This window comes from Cydia pomonella, unplaced genomic scaffold (genome assembly GCF_033807575.1).
Source record: "Cydia pomonella isolate Wapato2018A unplaced genomic scaffold, ilCydPomo1 PGA_scaffold_205, whole genome shotgun sequence".
NCBI lineage: Eukaryota > Metazoa > Arthropoda > Insecta > Lepidoptera > Tortricidae > Cydia > Cydia pomonella.
Genome location: NW_026907845.1, coordinates 381960 through 400176, shown reverse-complemented (window position 1 = coordinate 400176; position 18217 = coordinate 381960). Strand labels below are relative to the sequence as shown.

Below are 18217 nucleotides of genomic sequence, written 5' to 3'. Positions count from 1 at the left end.
TGTTTCAATATATTTAAGCAACATTGTAAGCGTCCTGAATAAATTTATTTTCTTTCTTTCTTTCTTCTTTCAAATCTAAAACGAACATTACATAAAATAAAAATTTAACTGGAATATTATATAAAAAATATACTTTGAGATAAAATAATGAAAAATATAATTTTCTTTAATAATACAAGGAACTTAAAGTAAGCGTACTTATTTTAGAATGTAAACGTCATGCCTCATTTGGAGGAAAAATGATTTATTTAACTGGCAACATTTATAAGCAATCAATGGCGGCTGTGGAAGGTTTGGATTTTTGTATTCACAATTACACAAAGTATCATATTAAACTATCGAGTTTAATATGATCACGCGATGATGATGAATGATTGTTATTGATGTTATTACATTCCAGAAATCTCCTGATATTTCAGGAGATTTGTTTTAATTAACTGATGAATTGTGAGGGAGGCGATGGCTGAGATACGCGTCATACTCGTGAACGGGTGCTGTTTGTGGAGACCGGTCTGTATAAGCTTACACGGGCTACATGTTATGTTATAATTATGTAACTTTACTTTTGAGTGGCATTAACGTGAGACACTTTATTCGGTTCTTGTCTGATTTTTTGTCTTATAATTATTTATATTGATTTTTGATTTATTTTCTATATTTTATCTCTGACACCTTGCGCTTCGCTTTGCTCGTCTTGCCGGGGGCACTACCGTGCCCGCAGAGTAAATTCGTGATTCTGGCAATTTTAATGGGGGAGTGTATATACTCGTATAATATAGGCTAAAAAATATTCAAGAAACAGCACTCTGAATTTGGCAAATTTGTTACGAATCAGGCCTTGATTGTGTTCTCTTTTACTCCAATTAAGGCGTAATTACAAACACAATGAAAAACTAACATTTAAGTATATGGTTTTTGTAGGTGAAAAATTATAACGCCTGCAAAAGTCTAATAGTAATGTAAAATGAGTAAAACTTGGAAATAACAAATAAAATGGCTCATATAATAATAGATGTAAAAATTTGGTATATAATTTAGCAATAATGGCGGGATCATTGCGCAATAAAATACACCCACCAGGTGTTTTTCGGTTATAAGTTTAAAGCCTGGGAGTTACAACTTTTTTAAAGGAGGTACAAAAATATGGTATGCTTTTTGTTTATTTTTATTTCTGTACACGACTCTCACTAAGTGGCGGGTACATACTTGAGAATTTACAATAAAACTTATTTGTTCACAGCCGGTACGCTCACAGCAATCACGGCGTCAATCGTGAATGTTCGCGCCAAAAAGGTAGCCGCCAGTATCGTGACGTCAAAGAAACATCAAATGTGCAGTGCAAACGTTTTTGTTACAAATTTAACACTTGCCTCTGCTATAATGACGTAATTCAGGAGAATAATGGTAGTCGATATTTTTGATTACGTGACCTACTAATAATAAAACTACGATTTTAATTTTGAATTTAAAAATAAATTATTTTTTTAGTATTCAGTTTGTATTTTTTTATGGTAAACGCTATAATATATATAACATAGTTTTATAATATAATTTTGATAAATGAAACTCCCCTGTTAATCTTTTTTTTGTATACAACGTCGGTGGGAAATAAGCATACGGCCCGCCTGAGGGTAATAAGTCATCCTAGCCTATGGACGCCTGCAACTCCACAACTCCAGAGGTGTTACATGCGCGTTCCCGACCCTAACACTCCGTACTCCGTACCCTGGTTGGGCTTTGGCAACCGTCACCAGTTGAAACACAACACTATCACCATATCATGAAGTGGTAATGATTTCATCAAATGATTGGTTGTTCACATCATGTAAAAGTCAAACTAAACCTATCCATATCATGAAGTGTTCATAGTTATGAGGTTCCGGAAGAAATATATTTTGATATGATGTGATATTTTCGCGTAGACAGTTGCAGGAAAAGAGTAGGGATCAAAACAGTCCTCTCGTCGTACCTTTTGTCGACCTAAACAAGGCTTTTGACACGGTGAGCAGAGAGGGGCTATACTCGGTTTTTGTCAGCAGCATTGGTTGCCCTTGAAAGTTCCGGAAGATAGTGCAATCATTCCACGAGGGTATGGCAGCCACAATTCTCCACAAAGGCGAAACATCTGCTCTCTTTGACGTACGCCGAGGCGTTCGAAGGTTGAGTATTGGCACCTACTCTCTTCAGAATATTATTTTCTGCCTGCATGAGGTTACTTTTGGAGACGATGTTCAGGGCATATACAAGATCCGATGGACAAATGTACAACCTAACGATGCTTAAGTCTAAACGCCATAGGAAAGACTTATTTGTATACAGTTTCCTCTCTGCTGACGATGCCGATTTCGTCGCTCACAAGTGAGTCTCAGCTGCAGAATTTTCAAGAGCTTGTGACCTCTTCTTCATGTCATGTCCTTAACGCCAAGAAATCGGGTGTGTAATGCTTAATATAATTATAAAAAAACTATCATACATTTGTTATAATGACATCTTAAAATATGTAATGATATGTTAAAATATGATTTTTATTATAGGTTTCTTTTGTTATATATATGCGTGGACGCGGGATCATCTCTCGCATAGGATTATACAGCCACGTACGCAAGTGTCGTCACCAGGATGCTGCTTAAGATATCCGACACAGATGAAAAGGCCTATTACATAAAGGCATTATTGTAATACACGTTTGTTTCGTGTAATTTGTATATTTATTCTGTGGGGGTCGCGGCTTTAACATAACCTAACCTACCTACTCTTTGAGATATTCAATTCTATGGGGTCGCAGATACCTAACTTAACCTACTTATTTGGGGGACTAGATATAAATATATAACCGGACGATCGGTCTGGCCTAGTGGGTAGTGACCCTGCCTATGAAGCCGATGGTCCCGTGTTCAAATCCTGGTAAGGGCATTTATTCGTGTGATGAGCATGGATATTTGTTCCTGAGTCATGGGTGTTTTATATGTATTTAAGTATTTATATATTATATATATCGGTGTCTAAGTACCCTCAACACAAGCCTTATTGAGCTTACTGTGGGACTTAGTCAATTTGTGTAATAATGTCCTACAATATATATTTATTTATTTATTGGACCCAGCGTTTGTATCTTGGAACTTAAATGTATGAAATACCTGTTTTTATAATAACCAATCGCTTTACAGACCGAGGAAACCCAATTAATTCTAATAAGCTCTAGTTTCCCTTCTGGGCTTAAAAAATGGCAGTCACTTTAGTAAAAGTGCCTGTGCCAATTTTTGGATTAGGTTGCCGAGCTAATCCTAGTCTCCTCACCTTAATCGAAACACAATGCCGGGACAGCGCTAGGAAACTGATAACTATTCCTCTTTAAGAGAGCATAGGTAATATATTATATTTTTGCCATAATATTAATGGCACAGAAATCAAATAACGTACGACTTGTTTATTAATTTGTATTAAGTACTTATATATAGAGAAACTCAGCTTTATTTACCAGCAGTGGGCCACATACGATCTAGAATGATTTTTCGATGCTACTGTAGTTTTTTAGACAACGTTACAACCAGTGGTCTGCGAGGATTGTTAATGAGAGATGTGTTTTCTAAGAACATACCAAAAAAAGCGGCAACTTAAAGCCAAGATATGTTTTGATATTATTTTATTAAGAAACCTTATATGTCCAATTTATTTTAATTAAGTGAAAAGATTGCTACATCAAAAAATATATTTTAAAGTTGACTTAATTAGGTATAATAATTATTGATTACATTGTGATTGTGAACTTTTTCATGACCTATTCAAATTAGTATTTTAAATTTTATAAGGTAATGTGTTTAAAAACTATAAAGTTGAACAATTTGTATTAACTAATTTGGCTACGGAGTTGGTTAAAGCGTATCACATGGTATAACATAACGGCAGTAGTCACAGAACAGAGGGCCATGTATTGTCAAGACTTTAGTTTGCTACTCATGTTGATAGTCGAGTCTCTCCAGCGCGCCCTCCCCGCCGCCGCCGCCGCCGCCATGTCGCCGCTCGCCCGCTCGCCGCTCGCGCTCGCCGCGCTGCTCGCCGCCATAATTGCGTCACATTCAGAGATGTACCGTTAACAGAATATTTTCTAAGGCGAGTAAAAGAAGAGACAGAATGTTCCAGCGTAGCACTGTGTCTCATTTCTAAAAAGAGAGACAGAATGTTCCAACTTGGCTCTGTGTCTCATTTCTAAAAAGAGAGACAGAATGTTCCAACGTGGCTCTGTGTCTCATTTCTAAAAAGAGAGACAGAATGTTCCAACGTGGCTCTGTGTCTCATTTCTAAAAAGAGAGACAGAATGTTCCAACGTGGCTCTGTGTCTCATTTCTAAAAAGAGAGACAGAATGTTCCAACGTGGCTCTGTGTCTCATTTCTAAAAAGAGAGACAGAATGTTCCAACGTGGCTCTGTGTCTCATTTCTAAAAAGAGAGACAGAATGTTCCCACAGTAAGCTCAATAAGGCCTGTATTGAATCTTAACACAAATATGTTCATTGCCTTTGTCAAAAAATAGTAAAAATACATTTTTTTTAGTAAAAGTCCATGAAACTTTTTTGTTATTATTTATTTAAATGACAATATTCAGCCTATTCAGAATATTCAGCCGTAGGGAAAAGTGATCCCATTAAATGCTTAGTTGTGAGGAGGATATTCGCAATACTGTGTGACATAGACTATACATCCATGAGGGTCCTCGCACGGGTCGATGTCTACCGATGAGAACGGGTCGGCGTCATCGGCCTTGATGGTGGGCGAGTGGTGGCCTGGATTGATGTTGCACGCCGTGACGTTTTGTCCGACTTGCCTTAAGAAAATTATATTCCGGCATATTATCTGAAAACAAAAAACATTGAGTATACATTTTTAGAACATGTTACATTTAAAAGAAAAAAAAATTAAATTACGGAGAGTCATACCTATATTCTAGTCATATTAAATATAGAATAAAATGGCTAAGGTCACGTATTGAAAGCATATATTTAGCGCGATATATTACTGACCTAAAGATACAAGACACATTCGCAAAAATTGCTCTAAATGTAACTGAAATATATATATATATATATATATATATATATATATATATATATATATATATTATAGGATGTTCTTACACAGATTGATTAAGTCCCATAATTTAGGCACCTACACGATAAGATGGTTATCAAATCGTTTACATTTCATTTAACATGACTACAGAATAACCAAAATGAAGATTCTATTTCAAAATTAGGTAACAAAGAAATATTTGGCATATATAAAAACATTTGTTAGACCTGTACCTCAAAAGCATAAAATTGTTGTAGTAATTCACCGAATCGCATTTCACCTCGATCTCATATTTAATTTTCGCATTGTGTCCCAATAGTTTTTTTCTAGTGGCTATAAGTTATAGTTACATTTCACCTCGATCGTGCATTTAAATATCGCGTTGTGACTCAAGCGTTTATTATTTTAGTCCTTATTAGTTTTAGATGCATTTCACCTCGATCGTGCATTTAACTTTCGAGTTATGACTCAATCGTTTATTACTTTAGTCGCATTTCACCTCGATCGTGTATTGTATTGGCGACGTGATTCAACGCAACAGTATGAAGACAGTGCCAGTGTCAATTTAGATATCAACTTCGGGGCTTATCAAGTTAATTGGAGTCCCAAACAAACGTCGATCGCGGTAAAATGCGTCTACGGTAAAATAGGTACTACACAAAATATTTCATACTACAAAATAATTATACTAATGTGGCGAAATGCCTCTACGGTAACATACTACACGAAAAATTAAATACTACAAATTAATTATACTAATGTCAAAAAGCTACGCGAAAAAGTGCGTCATGTAAAAAAATCTAGTGATAATTATCTTTTTCTTTCAATGTGAAATGCGATTCTGTGAATTACTACAACAATTTTATGCTTTTGGGGTACAGGTCTAACAAATCAACTACCTCATATTACAGGTTCCATAAAAATACCTATTTCTTAGGCCGTATGATATGAAGGTCGGTATATCGCCACCTCTCTGCTATCTTTCTCAGGATGCTATTTGCACTCCCTCTCATCCGCATCACCAAAGATGCCGTCCTCTTTCTTACTATGGCATAAAAGTCCTCTACACCGGCATCAGTAAACATCTGCAGAATCGAGGAAGCCTAAACAGCATTCTGAAAATGTTATTATATTGGACACGCTGGGTATTATAATTCTTCAGTTTGAAACTGGCCCACTGGCCACACGTGTAAAAACTTTGATAGTAAGCTTTGAATAAAGTCAGCTTCACTTGGGCACTACAGCGTGCGAACGTGTGCGCCAGCATCCCGCCTCGGACCGACAATGCCCTGCGCTCCCGCACGAGATCGTATTTGAAATGTGTTACACTATTGGATATCTGTTCAACATTATTTTGGGTGTGTAGGCTGGACTCTTTATTTTACCCCTGAAAATCATGAACTCGCTTTAGGCAGCGTTGTATTTCAAACCGTGCTTCTCCGCATATATCACGCATGTATCAATTAGCTTTTTTGTATATTGATAGATACAAGGGCGGTAAATACTACTCTGCACTTACTTCACTAACGACTAACTCTAATAACAAATTGATGATTGTTTGACCCACTCTGTTATTTTGACTTTTGTGTTTGTTAGAAAGAGGCAAAATTTAACATGGTCTGCTAAGTTTTATGATTATGAATAAAGGGGTTAAATTTTGGTTTGTTTACTACCATCAACATTTTTTAGCTAGAGCTATGGATATGGTATTGATATTTCAAATGCTTAATGATTAATCACTTGATACAAATCTACAGTGAAATTAATTTAACAACAACACTATAAACATTAAACATTATGACATAAATAATATATAAAATTATAATCTCACGGGAGTATCTATCTTGCGTCCGGGATGCGCAACAAAAAATGGGGAATAACTCGCTATTTCGCCGGCACTTATATTGTTTCGTCCTGTAAAAAAAAAAGAGTGAAATAAAGTTAAGCTTAGAGTCGGGATTCTTTTCATGCCGTAGATACTACTTGATTATTTAAAAATAACCACCGGGGAAGTCACTAAAACGATAAAGAGTATGTCTGTAGGCAAATCCCCGGGTCATGATGGTCTCAGCATCGAACACCTGCAGTATATGGGCCCAAACCTACCTCGAGTACTGGCAATGCTATATACTTTGTGTGTAGGGCATTCGTATTTACCGGCCGAACTAATGAAAACGATTATTGTTCCGATTGTAAAAAACAAGACTATCCGTCGGACAAGACCAACTACAGTCCAATTTCACTTGCCACTATTGTCGCTAAAATAATTGACAGTCTGCTTAATACACAATTAGACAGGTATATACAGCACGACAATCAGTTCGGGTTAGGGCCGGGCTGTCGACTGAAAGTGCTATATTGTGATTAATCCTTTATAAGGCATAAGGGTGTCAGGAATTATGCAAAATTGAACCAAACTAAAGTTCAAAATGAGGTTGTAAATATATTTTCTGTTAGGTATTATACTGATAGGGACACGCCTGTTTATGCGCGCTTTCTCGACCTATCGAAGGCTTTTGACCTGCCTGCGTATCATGGTTCCATTTTATCACTTGTCACTATGCCTGTCACTTTCGCGCTTACATACTTGTCAGAGCGTGACAGGTATGGTGACAAAATGATAAAGAGCCGACCATCTTAGCCCTGCGTCTTTTATTATTACCAAACCTGGTCTTTTTTTATCGGTGATAAAAATATTTATGATATAATGTGGAGAAAGCTTGTGGATATGGAGGTACCTCCGGACTATATATATATATTTTAAAATTGACAGGACGAGACAGGTCCAATAGCGTTCGATGGGCGGGATCGTTGTCACAACCATATAGTTTGAATTGCGAGGTAAGGCAGGAGTAAAGGGACTTGTTGCCGAGCTCAGTAGCACACATGTCGGTTGCCACGTGCAGGGCGTTTGCATTAACAATATTAGCTACGCGGATGACATGGTGCTGTTGAGCACGTCACCCTGTAGTCTCGCGACACTTAATAATGGTGTTTGAGCGATACGCTGCATCACACGGGCATAAATACAACTCTTTAAAGAACTGACAGTGTTTGGAGTCAGAGACAAATGTCCATCAACAGTCCCATTATTAAAACTAACCAACAACCCACTTATGTTGGTAGATAATTTTAAATGCTACAATTATAACCACTCACCCACTCACCCACAGGCTTGATATTTTTCAGTGACTTCTATTATTATCATAAAATAAGGGTGACAGCTGGCAACTACAGTTGCCAAAAGCACGTGAGTGGATAATGACCAGTGATCGGCACGACCCGTGACGCACCGCGGGATTGCGAGCAGAAATCATAATATGGACATGATTAGATATAACATAACTCCGTGATTTTGTTAAATAGAATAATTTTATTGTATGATATATATTTGCAAATATACGATAAAGTGTTAAATAAGCTTATAAAATGTATAATTAATTATTAAATAAAAAAATGATATATTTCGAATGTTGAATATTTCAATTTGACAGTTTGTGAAATATTAAGTAGCGGCACGTAATTTTGCACTCATACAAAATACGTAAGTGTTAAAACGGTGTAACCATTTCAAGTGCAACTAAACCCTTCGACCGACTACCTGGCTTATCGAAGGTCATTTGCGAATTTTCTATTGTTTGCGTTTGTTTAAACTGGTGCGGTGCAAAAAAGACGACTAATTGAAATGCCTAAATAAAGAGTTAATGCCATCCTTTTCTAGTTTACTGATAAGGATTGCAACTATTTTCTAATGGCAAATATGTTTACTTATGTTCCTCGGTTCATTAAGTTTGCACGTGTTGTTAAAGTTCCTTATTATATCAGTGTTTATTTCAACGACTTTGGCTTGTTTTACGGACTCGACAATCTCTTATGTTACACTAACTGGACTTCCTATTGGCTGCTGATTGGACAAAGTGAACTGTTGCTCGTTGGTGTCCTGAATATGACGCGTAGGACAACTCGGACCTTTCCTCAAACGAACGAACTTGATGTCATTTTATTTAATGGTAAAAATCATTCATCTTCCTGTGTGAAATACCTTTATGTACTATAATCGGAAATACTGACTTCCTAAAAAGACCGAAATCTCGGGGCATATCCATGTTAACATAATGATTGAGGTCATTGACACCGTGCGACACGGGTCGTGCCGATCACTGATAATGACCACCAAAAAATACTTTGGTACCCTAAATAAAGAAATCTCTCATACCAAAAAAGTATACTAAACACCAAAATCAGTGTAGTGGTACTTACCAATCATCTTCGTAACACAGTTATAATCTCCGGATTCGGCGATGGCCAGCAGCGCGGCGAGCGCGAGCAGCGAGCGGGCGAGCGGCGACATGGCGGCGGCGGCGGCGGCGGCGGCGGGGAGGGCGCGCTGGAGAGACTCGACTAAACTTTGTTCTCCAACAGCATACTGACGACTCTCTGATGAATGCTGCTACTTTATACCTTCCTCCCGCACTAATGATCGGTTACAGCCAATTGCTTAATATAATTAGTTCAAGACGTATAATATACTAAAATAGTTATATAATTTTAAACGGTTATAACATAGGTAACGGATTACAAAGTAATATCATCATAATATGTAAAGTCACTAGAACAAACTGGGCTTGTTAAATTTCTTAAGAGAGGACTAAAGCAAAATTGTAGTTTTCATATTGAATTGTTACACCTTATTACAAAGGCAAATGCCATAAGTCATGAATGTTGTTTCTGAGTGTGTTTAGTCATGGCCCATGACAATGCACACTCAGAAACAAGAGTATATTTCGAAAAACAGACCTTAAAAGATGAATGTTGGCTTGATAGCAAAAAAAAGATATAAAAATAATATATTGAAATATTTTTTATATACCCCACCCCTATCCTTGTTCAGTCTCTATCTCGTCGTAAAGCAATTTTCTACCAAAAAGTAATACCTAATAGTAAGAAAAATAATAACCATCCGGGTAATTACTTAGTTTTTGGTGGGGGTGCCAAACGGTTTCTTCTGTTCTATACGGCACGACCGAGATGCGACAACGGACGGAGATAATAAGCTGGATAGAGTACACTGGCCAAAGTGTGTGCACATGAGAAGTCAAACTAGAGCCTCGCATCTCGTTCTAATCGGGGTGACCATAAGTCATATGTATGTGGGATATTAGGATAAGTTGGAGACATGGAATGTAGGGGAGAGGAGGGGGGCAGCTTAGAACAAATGCGTTCAAAGACGTACTTTTAGTGCGATTATGGTCCAAATCCATTTTTGGGCTCGCAACACTGACCCACACAACTGTCAATTGACAGATTTGACGTTTGACAGAACATGAACGAACCAGTAGCATATTTTGATTTCGATGTCATCCGTTAGCGGTTTTGCTCCCCGTGTCTAAGGATTTTCAGGATGTATTCGAAGGAAGCGGTAAGTGAAACTTAATTTATTCGATAGTACAATCTATTAGCTTTAGTGACGAAGAATAAAGAATCAGAATTTGCTATTGTTCTGGAAGATATAGATGTTTATTTTTTTAAATAGGTGTTGGGGTAGTTTTGAAAAAAAAAATTGGAGGTAGTTTTGATTAGCAGACTGTTCAAAACTACCCCGGCCATAAGAAACCGGTCGTTCCGGATGAACACCAAGATGTAGCTGTATCTGCACAGTCAGCAAATCTTCCTGTAGTAGCCACGAACTGTCCTATAGCAACAACCTCTACGTTAACTACTTCTTCTGAACACCAGTGTTCTTCTAAATCTGCACAGTGACAGTTGGAACCCACACACAGTTGGAACCCACAAATAGTCATGTGCCAACAATCTCTGGAGCGGTTTGCGGTGATAATGCTCAAGATTCGTTTGAATTCTCTCATCAAGATTGATCGGAAGACTCACCTGTCATAGCTGCATTTGAATTAATATCTAAGCTGGCATCTATACCTTGGATATCAGTTCCCAGACTCCAAACAGATCGTCTCCCAGTCAACAACACCCCTATATTTTTATTCTACAAAGCAGATTATAATGCCATAAATATGGAATTGTCCAACATTAACGGGAATAGTTTATTGTTAGGTCTCACGGCGGAACAGGCGGTTCAGACATTTTATGAAGAAATATACAAGATAATAAAAAAAATTGTTTCTCTAAAACCCGTCCATCCCTCACGGTTTTCCTGTTTGGTTCACTCCAGCTTTAAATATTATTAAATAAATATTATAGGACATTATTACACACACATTGACTAAGTCCCACAGTAAGCTCAATAAGGCTTGTGTTGAGGGTACTTAGACAACGATATATATATAATATAAATATTTATAAATACTTAAATACATAGAAAACACCCATGACTCAGGAACAAATATCCATGCTCATCACACGAATAAATGCCCGTACCAGTATTTGAACCCGGAACCATCGGCTTCATAGGCAGGGTCACTACCCACTAGGCCGAATCGGTCGTCAAAACATATCATAATAATAAAAAAAGGCCTGAATAAAGTGGAAAAAATATCAAAATCAAAACGACAATGACAGTTTTTTACTTTACAGGGAACGATTTAAAAAGCAGTCAACTGTGTGTTATAATGCTTACTTAAAATTTGTGGAAACAAGCATTCAAACTAAAGTTACATTTTTTGGGAAATTTGTGGGTAATAAGCGTGGAACCACTAATATCCCTAGCACCGTTTCTTATAATGACATAACCACCAGTGGCCCCGTCGAGCTGTGTGACTTATTTTCTGATTTCTTTCAATCTGTTTTTGCCCAGTCTAACATTTCCCCTCAGTTAGATCCTCATGGATTAACAATAAGCCCATCTAATGTTCATCTTAATGATATTCATTTACCGATACATCTTGTCAAACATGCATTGAAAACAGTTGATACATCGAAAAGTTCTGGATCTGATAATATCCCCCCTGATAATATTCCTAACAATTCCTTGCAATTCTCAACTAACGCTGGGATACGCGCACCTTTGCGCCGTCTTTGTAATACTACTACTACTCCGTTGGCTCAGCGACCCAAAATGAGACTTGGCCTCCGACACAAGACAGCGCCACTTTTCTCGGCACTTTTTTTTCTTTTTTTTTTCTTTTGTCTTTGTAATTCATACAATAAAATGTTCACGGCTGCAGACATCTTCAATAAAAGTAGAGTAAGTTTCAAAAACTAATATTTGAAATTCTAGCTGAGACAGCTAAGTATCTTTGTGCAATTTGTATCATTGCCATCTAGTCGCTAGAGAGCATTAAGTTTAGCATTGATTACTGTAGCATTACCTTACCTTTATTATGTATAGTTCTTAGTGAGAGCGTTTTTAGGAGGTAGGTGCACGTCTATTGCAATGTATAACTTATCATTTATACTATTATTGTACTTGCTTCTGTTGTTTCTCCAATAAAGAACATAAAATAAAATACAAAATGTTGTAACCGTAGTTGTGTTAATTTTAGCTTTATATTGTAGATTTATCAGTAATAGTGGAGCGCTGGTGGCCTAGCGGTAAGAGCGTGCGACTTGCAATCCGGAGGTCGCGGGTTCAAACCCCGGCTCGTACCAATGAGTTATTCGGAACTTATGTACGAAATATCATTTGATATTTACCAGCCGCTTTTCGGTGAAGGAAACATCGTGAGGAAACCGGACTAATCCCAACAAGGCCTAGTTTACCCTCTTGGTTGAAAGGGCAGATGGCAGTAGCTTTCGTAACAATTAGTGCCTACGCCAAATCTTGGGATTAGTTGTCAAGCGGACCCCAGGCTCCCATGAGCCGTGGCAAAATGCCGGGACAACGCGAGGAAGAAGAAGATTGTAGATTTATCAGTAGGTAATCTAGTAATCTATGGACGATGTTGTTGGTGTCACACTTTATTATTTTTTTGTGTCTAAACCTGTGTGTTACTGTTTTTTGTCCCAAAAAAAAAAAGATATTGATAATTTAATTGAAGGAAAAAATTATGTTTCTAACGACCCTATACCATTGCCCTCATTTCCTTCCCCGTCTAATTCAAGCAGTATGCCAATTTTACCAACCGATTCTGCGATGGATAGTACATCTCCCGCTAGAATATTTGTGGAGGAAAGTAGTGCAGAAGAAGCTTGGAATGAAGTGTGGGCAGAGTGCGAGGAAGAGACAGGTGAGCGTGGGCTGTCTGCGCACGAGCCAGCTGCGGCCGCGCCCCCGACGTCGCCGGCGTCGTCGGCGCGGCTGCCGGGCGCAGCCGCTCCGCGCCAACATGGTACGTCTGTTTTAGACGAGTGCCTAATGCGTCATAATTTGCGCCCTAGGAAAAAGGTAGATTATAAGCAGGGGTCGGACAAAAAGTGCGGATGACGTAAAAATGACGTAATCTTGCACACAGGATGATGTTTGAGTTTGTATTTAAACTTCCGTGTGACATGTAGTAACAAAGTAGTATTAATGAAGTAACAAAATAAACGTAAATAAATCCATGGAATTAATAATACAGGTGGTAGGGTGATGTAGTGAATAAAATAAATTTCACGAAACTTGTTACCATAAGGTATAATTAGGGTCTCCCCAAACTAGTCGACGCCGTTTCGGCAAATCGCGTACGGAAAAAGCTTTATGTCAACGCAATAAGAGCGAATAAGTCGTAAATCGGCTCGGCCCACGCGAAACGACGTCTTTCGACGGGAAAACGGCGTTTTGCCGTAAAGCTGTTCGCATTCGTACGACGCTGTTTGCAGCCTACCGCACACGTTCGCATTCATAAATCTCCTTATACTGCCGTACGGTGCCGGAAAGAGTTGAACGGCTCCGATCACGGCTGAGTACCTACGATAAGGACCGGTCAGAGCTGGCGGAAGCCGTTCAGCGTCTTCGACGGCCGAACATAGCTGACGACGGCCGAACAGAGCCGATGACGGTAAAAATGCTGGTAAGCCTTTTTTTCCATGCCCGTCTACGTAACATATCCATCATCACAGGTTATTATATAATATGTAACAATTACCAAGGAAAATAATCTTACAGGTCTGTTCAATTTCAAACTCAGGTTGTTACTAACAACCAGTCTCCAAAAATGAGATTTACGATTGCCGATCACCCGCTGTCCTACATCTGTTCGTCGGACTCAACAGCTGTACGTGTGCTGTCGGACGTCTCGACGGCAGGACGGAGCACGGGAGAGCCGACCGTCGCTTTACAACTGTTGCGATAGCAAGTCGCAGGCGATCGGGCGTCTCTACGGCCGCAAGGAGGATGAGACTGCTAAACGCAGGTGTCCAACCGCGGAGACGGTCGATCGGCTAAATGCGAATAGTGTGGTGTAAAACACTCGGCGAAAGCCGACTCCGCGTCGACTGGTTTGGGGAGACCCTTATTTGAAATTAGTTAGAACAAGTCTGTGGGATCCTCAGATAAATAGGTTAGCAGTATACGTGTTTGTCACGTACCTCCAAAAACGGAAAATTGCCACAATATTCGAGTAAAGATGACATGACATTTTAGAGCGTTTTCTTATACATTAGTAAATATAAATTTTAGCTAAATATAATCGTGAAGATACAATAGCTAAACAGTAACGAAGTCAATTTATTGTTCATCTGATTGACAATGTGTCAGTCAAAAACGTACTTAGTTTACTCATTTCAAGTGGCGATATCGTTTAATAAAGAGGTTGATAAATGATAAGTGATAATTGTTTATGAAAATCAAAAATACTATGTATTTGAAATCATCCTATAAGTGGTTTGACGTCATGCGCACTTTTTGTCCGACCCCTGATTATAAGCTTTAGTTTGTTAAAATATATAATTATGTATCCATTTAGTTGTACGTATTTAGTTATTAATTAATTAAGTTCTAAAATAGTAGTGAAGGGATGACGTGTATTTGTATATTCCTATACGTAGTTATACTGCGCTTGCGCCGATTGCGGACCCAGTAATAAACTGGCTTGCGAACTAGACGGTTGTAACACTTAAGAGGCTGTCAATACCTAAAGCGCGCACACTGTCTATTTGTATCGGAGTAAATGAGATAGCACTGTCGCATGTTACTGGGCCTGGGCGAGGGAATAATCAGAAAAATATTTAAATAAAAAAGTGGATTATTAGTGTAATATTTAAGTCGACCACGGTTTAGATATAAATGTTTTCAAATTGTGATTTTAATTGCAGACCCATAAGTCAAAACAATAAAGACATAAAACCGTTTAATTGTGATTTTAAGACCAATCTTTGCAATTATTTTCTATCGAGCCAATTTCGTTCAATCGTGTATCGAGTACAACCACGGTCTTTGAAATATAATTAATATGAACATATATTTTTATTACTTGACTAAAACAAATAGTCTTTCTTAAAAACTGTTTAAGTAACATCAATTTCAAGGACATTGGGTGTTGACAGCCTCTTAAAACATCACAGCTACATTACATATTAATAATTTTGGAGCCATTTTTTGTAAAGTCGTATGATTCCGGAAAATGTTCAATGGGAAGTCGATTCTATTGTTTGTTTTTCTCTCGGTTTATATGATAAAATAAAAATTCTAATTAGAATATTTTATGTATTTTTATTGAACAACAGCCAAAACATAATAAATACTGAATTATTATCCCCTGTTACATTGTTGGGGTAGTTTTGAACAATAGTGTGTGCAAAACTGCCTCAACTCAAGGGGGCAGTTTTAGTAGGATTTCAATACTTTTCAAAGGTACCCCTCCTGAGGCACCTTTGAACACTACAAAAAACATTTCAGTACAAAACTTACACAAAACCGCAGCCAAATAACACTTGACCCTACTCATAGTGTTGTGTTCCTGCCGGTGAGTAAGGTTGCCAGAGCTCAACGAGGGGGGGGTGGGGTTAGGGTCGGCAACGCGCATGTAACTCCTCTGGAGTTGCAGGTGTACATAGGCTACGGAGACTGCTTACCATCAGGCAGGCCGTATGCTTGTTTGTCACCGACGTAGTATAAAAAAAACTACCCCCTCAAATTATACGAGTAAAATGTTAATACGACCGTTTCTAGTGACTAACTGTACTAAGTACAGATAAAAAAACACGTATATATCTTGTTATTGTTGCCTTACAACCCGCTTGGGCAGTATTGAACATTATTCCTTGAGTTGCAAGATTCTGAATTGTACCTTTGTCTTTAGCTTTGGACATGTGCAAATGCATTCATTACATAGGTTAATAACATATGTTGTTGTGTAGAGGCTTAAAACTGGTTTTTATGAATAATATTTTGAAATTTGAATTACGTCAATGAGTGTAAAAAAATGTACCAGGCTGCCCCCCTCTCCCCTATAGTTAAGGCCAGGATCTTTTCTCATTCGTGCAGTCAGAGAGAATCATACTGTTTTTTCCTTATGCTATGAGCACAGACATATTATCTTCTTTCGATAGTATTATGGACCTTGTTATAGATGTAGTGCATAATCCACTGCCATCTAGGGATTGCAAACCGGATTGATTTTCAATCCGGCCGGATCCGGCCGGATTTGGACCATAATCCGGCCGGATCCGGCTGGACCGGATCCGGTTTGGTATAGGGATATCAAAGTTAATTAAATGACATATTTTTCTAGTTTTTTGCGTAATACGTATTCCTAAATATATAATTTGAAGTTAATAAATAACTTCTTCACTATAAAATAACCCTTAGTAGTAAAAAGTGTGACATTGTCAATATCACTTAAAAACCAAAATATGAAATTGGTCATTTATTATATATAACCATTCACAAGTGCTCAAATTTTCGTTTACAATTATAAATTTGATTAGTTTCCAACGCCCGGTAATGGGATGTGAGGTGGGAATTGAACTCCTTGAAAAGACAAGTTTTCGTAACTTTCCTTGATTGAATTCTTTGTAACGTTGACATCCATTCTAGTAAGAAATTAAGATATTTTACTATTAACCAAAATGATATTAAATTTTCCCTCATTTTTTGCCCAAGAAAGTAGTGGTAGACTGTATGATTTAAAAAATTTAACTTTTTTTTTAATTTGCAGAAAATTATATTGGTCAAATTATAGGGAATGGAACACGACACGACGATCTCATGCGAAAAATAATAGAGTGTAGGATTGAAATCCATCGCGGAAAGGGACTCCCTAAGAAAAGTTACATGGATCAAATAAAGAATTGGCTAGACGTAGAGTAGCATGTACCATGAAGGAAATTGCATAAGATTGGATGAAATTGTAAATACAAAAGATTCTTTCTCAAATTTGAATAGAAAATAAACAATATTTTATCATATATATATAAAATCGAAGTAAACTAAAGATTATCAATGCTATCATTTCATTTCATACATTCATTTTCAATACAAACTTACAATCATATGTTCATTCACACATGTAACACATATTGATTAGCCCAACTCTAGTCGGTTGAGTACCGCCGACTTAATCCTGCTCATTTGTTTACTTTCAATGTCCTATCACAACATTATGACACACTTTTCTTCTCTTTAGCATAAATTACACATGCCTTCCATGGCATCTCCATCGTTTAATTTTTCCTTCTATTACAGTATTTATGTAATCGTCATATCGTGCCACCAACATGAGAGGCAACTTCTGTTCCCAGTCATCGTCATAATAAATATATTTTTATTTAACTAAATTTAAACTTTTTCATTCGTTTTATGCTCTGTTCAACTTCATACCTCTCATCCGTCGCCTTTTCCTCATCTAAACCGCACAGTGCGGGCTGTATTTAGGCGTTTTTTTTTATTTGACCGGATCCGGTGGCTCCTGAAAAGTGCCGGATCCGGCCGGATTACCGGATCCGCCGGACCGGATTGCAATCCCTACTGCCATCGTATTTTCTCGGAAATTGCTCAATCCCTAGTGTAAGGCGCAATCTAGTTAATCAGTGCTTCTAAATGTTGCAGGTTGTGATATGCTATGGTGTTCTTACTTATTGCTCATATCTATTTTTTTTGATCTCTCTTTTCTTTTCTAATTGTTACTTTGATATATATTTCATATTGTAATATCATGTGTCACGACATGTGCTTTTATATCTAATGTGTACTTTGTAATTATATATACAGTTTCTATTTGCGAGTTCCTGTAATTGGCTCTGTATTATTATCTAAAAAGTTTAATGTATTTTTTATAGCTGTATAAATAAATAATTCAAAAACTCTACAATTTCTACCA

General features: G+C 37.5%; 1 protein-coding gene across 1 annotated transcript; it reads right to left on the bottom strand.

Moving 5' to 3' along the window:
- Window positions 1–4563: 4563 nt before the first annotated feature.
- On the bottom strand, window positions 4564–10959 carry LOC133533786 (uncharacterized). Its single transcript, XM_061872835.1, has 4 exons — window positions 10953–10959; window positions 9327–9503; window positions 6898–6980; window positions 4564–4850 (listed from the first exon to the last, which is right to left on the bottom strand). Exons 1-4 carry the CDS (start codon window positions 10957–10959, stop codon window positions 4650–4652), a joined length of 468 nt encoding a protein of 155 aa, XP_061728819.1. The 3' UTR covers window positions 4564–4649.
- Between the last annotated feature and the right edge of the window lie 7258 nt (window positions 10960–18217).

What these genes read in the sequence shown, in the direction of transcription:
- LOC133533786 (XM_061872835.1), bottom strand. An exon ending in CTGTGTTACGAAGATGATTG is followed by an intron (nt 6,981 to 9,326) that starts GTAAGTACCACT and finishes TTTTTTTTACAG; the next exon opens with GACGAAACAATATAAGTGCC. An exon ending in GACGCAAGATAGATACTCCC is followed by an intron (nt 4,851 to 6,897) that starts GTGAGATTATAA and finishes TTTTGTTTTCAG; the next exon opens with ATAATATGCCGGAATATAAT.